Source organism: Pecten maximus, chromosome 14, assembly GCF_902652985.1.
Source record: "Pecten maximus chromosome 14, xPecMax1.1, whole genome shotgun sequence".
Taxonomy (NCBI): domain Eukaryota; kingdom Metazoa; phylum Mollusca; class Bivalvia; order Pectinida; family Pectinidae; genus Pecten; species Pecten maximus.
Window position 1 is genome coordinate 28690354 of NC_047028.1, and position 9994 is coordinate 28700347.

A 9994-nucleotide genomic window follows, 5' to 3' on the forward strand; every position below is an offset into this window, starting at 1 on the left:
CAACGTGAGTGTGTGAAGGGAGAGGGAGAAAAGAGGACATGCGGAGGTGAGGGTGAGAGCGAACCATGGACATGGATGTGATACACTTTATAACCAAATAGACACAACGTGAAGTACAAATAAAATTCAGTATTGTAAACCATATGGTGTTGTGTTACACATATTTACCTGGATAGATGTCAATATAGTGGACATAACTGTAGCCAGAATCTGCCAGCACTCAAACTTTCACATTCCATTTTTGGGGTTTGAGTCTCAAATATTGCTTGAACTGTACCTTTCCTTTTAAAGAAACCATACATTCATCCACTGTGACACGCCTGCGTGGGACATACTCCTGTACACATCTCTCATTCAGCTGTGTAACAAGTATCCTGCTTTTGTACAGGAGATCAAAGTTAGGACTATCCTGACGCTCCTCTAAATTGTTGCCCGCAAAATGTAGGTACCTCAGAATTTGGCAAAATCTGTCCCTCGTCATTGTCTTGGCAAAGAGCGGTGTCTCAGAATATAAATCTGTAGACCAGTACAGTTTTATTGGTGGTTTCTTGGTCACACCAATCGCCATACAGGAAAGTGTACATCTCCACGAGAGTTATATCCTTCCAGGGTTGCCTATTTTGACCCGGATTCGCATTGATCTGCTGCTGGGCATATCTCCCAATTTCCTCTATCAGAAGATCGAGTGTTGTCTGATCCAAAAACAATGAGAGGAAACCGACAGGCTCCTTCTCTGGTCCCATAGGTATTGTTGGTGCCGTGTTACCCTTGGTGTAAACAAAAACGGAAGCCCTCGAAGTATTTGAACCCTGTGTGCCACTCATCGTCTGCATCGCCCCCAGGACCAACCTCTGCCTCTAAGTCATGGGGATCACTGTCCACTTCCCCTACAACGCTGATATCATCATCCCCTGTTCCCTGACATCCCAGTATTGCTATATGGTTTTGTTGTGTGTCCTGGACTTCTTCAGGATCGAATCCTTCAAAGTCTTCGCCACCTGAAATTTCTGTGTCCGAAGACATTTTCAGGTCTCGATAGAACGCGTACTAACTACCATGACAACAAAGATCGCTTGTGTATTGGTCAATTTGATCATCTGATACGAAACTATAAGATGAAAGGCTACATAAACTACACGTTCAAAACCTTTAAAATCTTTAAAACAAAAAAACAAAAAAAAACACGAATTTGTACTTTACTCACACAGGTCTTATACGACTATCTTTGTAAATCGATGTCATGTGATCTGTTACTAAAATTAGGCCATAGTTTGAAAGATTATCAACAAGAACGTAACAAAATAAACACATCAAAACACAGATGTAGTTTTGGAACGATATCTCAATAAATGGCAGATTCGATCAGAACGCTTGCGAGTTAGCAGACAACAGGTGTGCAATGTTTACGTTCCCCGGTGTCAGCGGTGATGTGATAACCCACTATTTTATTGACTGTATCGCTGTTTACGTGTTCTAAATTGGTGGAAATATAAAGAGGATGTACAGAAATCAATTACAAAAACTCGTGGGATAATTGTCATAAACGATGTCAGCTTTATAACGCATATTGTTTGTATTGGTTTACAAGAATCTAGTTTATTTTTCCCGCGAATCAGTTTTAATTCCCTCCCGTCCGACCGGAAGTTCTTGTGAGAGGAAAATCAAAACAAGTACGTAAATAAGAAATTGTATGTTATTATGGTGATTGAATTTCGTAATTTTATTGAAAAACAATAACTGATTCACGTAAGACTTATTATTATATTGTTTTATTGACGAATCGTCACGTCAAAAAATTGAAGGAAAAAAATCCACTTCCGTGATGCATTAATCCATCATCAGGGCTTAAAGGGTTAATTTCGCAGGTTAAGAATTCCTTGTCTTAATCCTTACAAAGTCAATGACTGTTTAGTTATACATTTAACGATTAATACAACCTTTTGGCAGTATGGATTCTAAATTCAACATCAGAAATAATTAAGATTAATAATTTTCATACATAAAGAGAATACAATAAAACAAAAACAAACGGACATGTACTACTCAAGAAATTGAGCGATATAAGGGTAATTATTCTGTAAATAACACGAATGAAGTCAATTATCGAACTTGTCCCAGCTCTCATGGTAATAAACTAACCTATGTAGTTTAGAATTAATCCTTTAAAATTACTGAAGATATTGAGGGGAAATCAATGTGTAATTGCCCTGCAGGTAGGGCGTAAGAATTGTACCTGCTGCCCCCATCGCATGATCGTAAGAGGCGACTAAATTTGGGATCTTATCTTTTCCCTTCTTTCTGAACAACTTACTTCTTCCTAATGTCTCCCTTGACAATGCCTCACTTTTGGCCTTTAGTTGAGCGTTCGCCCCTGTGAGGAAGGCTTTGGGCCCTGTCCCCTAGCCGAGACATACCAGAGTCTTTAAAAATGGTAGTTGCTGCTCCTTGCTTAGCGCTCAGCATATTAGGAGTGGGACGAATGGTTCGCCCGTTGTCAGTATAATGTGACCGGGTGGGGTGTGCTGCTGGGTGTCTTCGGCAGTATGCTTCAGTGAGGTAGCACTATAAATCGGCAAAAGTTCCGGCCTATCACAAGGAGACTTAACACGAACATACCGCAGCCTCCCAAAAAACACATACGCACTCACCACACGCATGCATGTCGCACGCACGGGAGGCCGTCCTTAAATGACCTTAGCTGTTAATAGGACGTTAAACAAAATAAACCTAAACCTAATCAATGTGTAACCGACCACCGCCCCAAAGGGACATAACATTCAGAAAAGGGGAAGTAACATGACCTGATGTAGCTTACGCACGTCTACAATGTACACAGATTATTGCCACCAAGTTTCGTCAGTAGTCCCGCAGTAGTTTAGGAGTAGTCGGTAGATCGGATAACCTGATTCCAGTTTAACCTTCCCGTGAATAAATATGTGTTTCTCGTTACAATGATTGCCATGGTAATAAATGTACTTAATGATTCATAACTGAAAGTATTCCATGTTACTGCATACTTGCTGTTATCTAAAAGTCTTAGATGTCTTCGTATTTTAACAAATGGAAAACAGACATTGTTTGAATTGCTTAAAACTTTATTTTCAAAGATAAAAAGTAACTACATAAAAATACCCGAATACCAAAAGTAATAAATGTAAAGAAATAAATAAAAACAAGTACTTAGTTAATGGGAAACCATACAGAAGTCTCCCCCCACGGGGGTGACCGATGTCCCATTTTTCGACAATACCAGCCTCCATTTCGTTTCCATGGCAAAACATGTTTTCGAAAGTGGTACCATTGTGTCCGCCTTCCCTCAAAGAAGAAGAAGAAACGGAGCAAAACCAATAAGTCTACTTCGTTTGGGGGACTTAATAAAAAAAACAAATAACAAAAAAAATGTACTCAGGAATGCATATAAACATAACCACACAAGAGGTCTTACCAAATAAAGATAAATAAATCGAAAATATATAAATGTTAACATGTGTTTAAGCGATAAGTTTCATAACAGTTGGTTAGCTGAAAAATAAAGAGGGACTGTAACTTGTCTTTTTGTAAGTTTTTGTTTCTGTGGATATATTTACATGTGTTTATTGATAGGCATTGTTGATATATATATTTATCCTGCAACTGCCACCGCATTGTCGGAATACACCCACCGTATATATTTTTGCTGTATACGGCAGTGACGGAAAACAGCTGTATTTTGGAATCCTAGCACGCGCGTCAGTTCGACTGACCTACTTCAAAGTGAAACTACGTTTGAAAGGCGAACATATTTCTGTCATTTTTGACACCGTTTCACTTAAAAATGATTATTTTTGATGATTATTTTTATGACTGTTGCAGGATAAATAGAATACATGGTCAGTTTCTTAAAATATAAGCTGTATTTTTGGCTCGGGACAGAAAGACAAAAGTGGCTCGCCAAGGCTCGCCACTTTTGTCTTTCTTTACCCTCGCCAAAATGCAGCTTATATTTTAAGACACTGACCATGTATTCTCTATATATATGTATAATCAGTGGCATAATTTAAGCTGACAATTTTGACAGGAACTGACAGCAGAGAAAATCGAGAGATGAAGACTTCTTAATAATAACAGTTTCGAGTCATAGGATCAAAAGACTGGCAGTCGATTCCGTTTTCTTCTACATCAGCACCAACTTACTGATGATCCCAGTGACTGTTATCCAGTACAGCATCCAGTCCAAGCTTGGTGATAAACCTGAAATTAAACAAGAACGATCTGTTATTACATAGCCAGCTCGTGCTCCCTCATGAAAGGAACACACCATCAATCTTACGTCTCTTACAACACTATTTTGATGTTATTAGCCTTTTATGACGTGACAATAATTCTATGATGTTGTATGATTGCCTTTGCAGAAATCAACATACCATCCGAGCCAAAATCTGCTTCTCTTGTTTAGAAACTTCCTTCAGAGGTTCACTTATTTGTCCAAAAATAATCGCACATTCGTAGTTATGTCCGTTGGAGTTAGCTAAACATGTTCATCAGTTGTAATGAAGGCTCGTGACATATTGAGTCATTGAAGACGTTAATTACATAGCCTTGCAGTAAAGATCATGTGTATAAAAGATAAACAAAGGTAAGTTTCATAACAATTCATAACATTTGTCATTTACGTGTACATCGACAAGATGTCAACGTACAACATACAATCACCTTTCTACAGTGTCGTGAAAAGGTACCTCTTTTATTGCAAGCATTAATTATAGGTTTCAAACACTCAAATTCGTATACAAAACAAAATCTATAATTTTGCTCATAATTGAATTTGAACTAGTTAATCAACAACTAAAATGCGATTCAAACTTGATAGTACTAACAAAAGACTCGAAAATGTCAATGTTACAAACACGAGACCCGAAGTTGTCAATAGCACTTAATGTACTATGAGATTGTGTAAGTTCGGAACTCGAAAATGTTTCGAAAAGAGGTTAAAAGTGCTTACCAGCCTTATTGAGACTGTTTTCACAGACGGGGAAATCATTTGGTATGTCGGGATACTTTTCCGGCGATTCAATAATCACCATCCCCATTCCGTTTTCACTGTGGACGCCGATATCACAATGGAAAAACCAGGCCCCTGGGTTGTCTGCCTTGAACCTGGTGACGACGTAGCCACCACTAGGGACGATTATGGTGTCTTTCTGTGCGTTGTTGTTGAGGACGATTCCAGGGATGTTACCTCCTTTCGAGGTAGTATTAGCCCAGACAGGTCTGTTACAATATCCTTTCGATCCAATCTCACAGGAAATGTCAGTTGTCAAATCGACTAGAACTCCATTTGAATCAAACTTGCCAAAACCCATCTTCATGACATAGAATGAATGTCCGTGTAAATGTACTGGGTGTGACCATCCTTTTCCGTTCCCCAGGTTGGTTAATGTGAACTGGTATACCTTTCCGTTCTCAATTTCCTGTGTGTATGTGCAAGAACAGAGGTTATTGTCGGCAAAGTCAGTTGGACAGAGAATGTTGCAGCTTGAGTTAAGTTCATCTGGTTGTGAATACAACGGCGCAGTAGGTATTTCAAACCGACGGCCATTCACTGATGCGTGGGGAATGGCATTAGAAGAATTTGGAAAAGCAAAGTTAAAGAAGTATTCGTGATCGATGGTAGCAACCTCCTCTGGTTTTGAATTGAAGTCATTTGTCTGTGCATCATTATACGTTAAGCATTCTTCGTCACCATTGGTAGAACTAAGGTAAGGACAGTTGAATATCTTACATTTCATTTCCGTGGAACAACTAAGTGATGCAGGTTTATCTGGATTCAAATTAACCACTGCATTTCGATAGTGAATTATAGCCTCCGCTACGTGGAATTGGTCTTTTTCTAGTGTCCTAGCTACAAACATGTAATTATCATTAGGCTGATTTGTAAATATCTTGAAATCATATCTCTCTCCAGGGTTGATAATGAAGGCGTTCACAACGATTTCCTTAATCGCATAACCGTCCGATGCGGTAAGCGTGAGATTACGATGGCCAGTAACATAAACAAGAAAAGGGAAAAAGGTAGCTGCGCTGATAACCCTGAAAGTATACCATTCGTTCCTAATGACTTCAAACTGTGTCAACGGAGCCTGATTGTGTGTATCACTATCCTGGTAGTAGCGGCCTTTCCCATTCACTAGACCAGAATGGAACACAAACATTGGGTTCGATTGATATAATGTGGCATAATCATCGTCGTGGTTCCAGTCCTGAAGCACCGCCACGAGTTCTTCAATTGTTGTCGAAGGAAGTTCTTGTTTAGGTTGGACGATGAGGGGTCCATACAGTCCCATAGACCTCTGTTGACTGCTGTGGGCGCGATAGAAGTTGGTACCATGCGGCTTAGCTTTGAACGTGTAGGTGAAGGTCTGATTTTGTTCTATCGGACATTGTGATACGAACGCGACGCCGTCGGAATAGGTGGTGCCTTTCTGATGCATACCATGAAAATGTATGGTAGTAGTGTCTGCGTCCATCAGGTTTCGGACGTGAATGACCAAAGTCTGATTCTCGTGCGCCGTAATCTGTGGACCCGGGAATTGTCCATTGATCGCTATAACAATTCGAGAGTTATTGCCATCTGCCGTCGAGATAAACGAAGGTTCATTTGTGCTTATTGGAGTGCTTAAGTCATGGTGCTCGAACAATCGACCCTCCGATGGAGTCACAAATGATTTCGATTTTTCGTTAAACATGGTAAAACGTCGTTCAATGGTGAGATAACATTCGCAAGTAGGTTGACCCGGGTTACATGTCGTAGGAAGGCAAGCAGGGATCTTCCCAGTGGTTCTGGCTGACGGCAAACTCGGTAAGCATTGTAACTAGGACTGTTTTAAAACAGATGTTTCTTGTACCCATCTGAAATAAAGAAGAATTGTCAAATTTAAATTACTAAATTTCTAATACATACTCAGTTGTGTAATTGATTATTAACAATATTAATTTTATTTCATTTACGACAACTACGAACCAAAAAATGTCAGCATATATAGGTACTAATCATGCTTGTGGACCCGGATGGAAGCTCGGGATGGGGACATAAAGTATATCCTGGGGAATTCACGTGATCGAGAAGACATTCTTAAATTTGAAATAATAATCGTTTATTCTAAATACGCAATTGAAATGATGTTCATTTTGAGCATGATTAGAAAAACTATAAGGATATGAAAAATAGACTTTAAAGCTGACAGTGCAAGTTAAAAAGCATCCAATTGAGATTTAAAAAAATAACACATGTTCAGATTTCCGAAAATCGTTTTCGAGACATCCCCCAGTTATGGTAGTGTCGTATCTAAGGACGGGCAGACATTTTTATTTTTCGTTATACATGGATACGAACTGCTATAAAAGCGGTGCGTTCATTGAGACAAGTATCAGTCTATCGATACATGCGCATAGCGACACATCTCTCCATTATATATACTATACGTTCTCAATACACACGCCAACGGGTTTTTGTTTTCATTGTACGCAATTGTAGAACATGGATATGGAATTTGAAGAGGTAATTATATATATAAATATATATTTTATTTTACAATAAAAGAAAGAAAAGAAAATTTTGACAATACAATAAATTTGGGCCTCAACAAAAGCCTGCACCTAATAAAATTATAAACAGAGTATATATGAGTAAACTCCTACCTGAGTCTTTACAAGTGTTACAGTATTATATCCATAGTTTCCATCGATATATTTTCCGTGTCTTCGTATCATTTAGGCACGTGCACGTGTCATAACGCAATTAAAGCGTGATAAAACTGCACTACTGCACTACAACAGCCCTAGTGTAGTGTAGTGTAGACAATATGAATACATCCGAGGAGTTCCGAGTGCTAGTGTAGACGCGAGTAAAAATTGGAACTCCTCGGACTGTTTACTTGTTATCGAAATGGCTGCACCCACGAAAAACACGTGAGAAAATGGATAGAGTATTTCGGATTAATTCGTTATGCATGTTCAGCATTTATTTGGAGATTTTATTTTGAACAAGATTTGAAAGATAAACTGAGAGACACTGACCATCTTTCTGCTCAGGTTACAGGTAAGTGCTTCGTCTGTTTGGTGTCGTTCGCGAATACAGTTGTAGGTCACGTGATGTACAGATGTAGTGTAGGTGATTCAGGTGTGCCACCGTGAACACCTGAGGTTAGAGTGAATGCGAGTGTGACGAAGCACGTTCTTTTTATAGCAGCGGCGGTTTGGTTGTATCCACGCATAACAAAAAAGAAAAATGTCTGCCCGTCCTTAGATACGACACTTCCATAACTGGGGAATGTCTCGGAAACGATTTTCGGAAATCTGTACATGTATTATTTTTTTTTAATCTCAATTAGATGCTTTTTAACTTGCACTGTCAGCTTTAAGCAATATGATTAAAACATTGCCATGATAAGATAGATGCAGCGGTAGAAAAAGTAACAACAACCATAACCTGTATTGGAAAGTGTTTTTTTTAATAAACTCATATGACAAATCAATACAGAAATATCCACTTTAGTAGACAGTGCTACAAATGAAATTATTGATGATAATGATAACAAATATGACCTTGTGTGGGACGATGACCTTTTTAAATTTCATCAATGCCAACTTTTCATCTTACCCTTGCTGTCGAATTACAAATGTTGATTTCTCCGATCTTACATTTTTGGTGTATTCCATTAACAATACTATGCAATTGAAATTCAATGTTGAAGTGTTATAAGTCATTAATAAATAACATTTACATCACATATTCGTCTCCAGTATTATTTTTGTAAATTTATAACAGTAAACATACCTGTTGTCTCTGGGCTCACTCTCTTGACAGAGAACACAGGTGATACTAAGTAACAATGATAGCAAAATGTGAAACACTGTTTAACTACTTTATAATTTATCATGTATTTTAGATAAAGATTGGCCTTATTTGAGAAGCGTACTAACCCTGTCTTCTCTGAAATGAAATGTATTTCTTAGTGAAGAAGATGATATTAGAAATATACTTAACAAGGCAACAGGCCTTGATGGTATTAAACTTAAAATGCCTAAACAAGTATCCACAATTCTCTGTGCATCAATCTATTATATCTGATTATAATGTATATTGTTTTATCCAGATTCATGGATGGTTTTCATGTCATGTCTAGTTAAGCTTACCTAATAAGTACTTCAAGTTATAGACAAATTTCACCTTTTAGTTATAAAGGTAAACTGTTTGAACATGTAGTTTACAAATGTGATTTTTTTTTATTATAGAAAATGATTTATTTTACAACTATCAGTCAGAGTTCAAGCATAATCATTCCACAACACATCAGCGTATTGAAATTTATCACTCTCTAATCATTGCTCTAGAAAATTATGAGCACTCTATTTCAATATGTTTTTGATTTCTCTAAAGCCTTTGATAGAGTTTGGCACAAAGGTCTTCTACATATAATTTGAATATCAATTCAAGTCGTGGCCACTTCTTCGTTGCATGACTAATTACCTGTCTGACAGAAACAGATTTTTTCGAGGAATTAGTGTCTTCATTCAGAACCATCAATGCCGGCGTTTCCCTTGCCTCTGTTCTCTGACCTCTCCTTTCCTTCATTCATATCAATGACATTTTAATAAACAAATTGCGAAAGCTGCACAGCACTTACTGGGAGGGTCAGGTAGGTTTGATTAATCCACACTTTCTCTTTCCATTATAATATAATATAGATAGTACCTCCCAAACATTCATCTCAAAATAATTACTATCTTATATATACTGATGGCATCATTAGTTAAATAATCCTTATCACGATACATACGCTATGAATCTGTTACTGTCCAATAATGATCTAGCATCCGGTTACGTCAAAAAAGTTCCCTTTGATACAATGACATACATTATTGATATGTAGTTTTTAAATATATATTTTTAATTCATATACGAGCAAACAAAAATATTATCAATACCCTGTAAACATTGTTGTCTAACATTTTT

General features: G+C 37.8%; 1 protein-coding gene across 1 annotated transcript; it reads right to left on the minus strand.

Annotated features, from left to right (window-relative positions):
• Positions 1-4024: 4024 nt before the first annotated feature.
• On the minus strand, positions 4025-6725 carry LOC117341847 (laccase-2-like). The gene is made up of 2 exons (XM_033903708.1): positions 4982-6725; positions 4025-4230 (listed from the first exon to the last, which is right to left on the minus strand). Exons 1-2 carry the CDS (start codon positions 6723-6725, stop codon positions 4154-4156), a joined length of 1821 nt encoding a protein of 606 aa, XP_033759599.1. The 3' UTR covers positions 4025-4153.
• Between the last annotated feature and the right edge of the window lie 3269 nt (positions 6726-9994).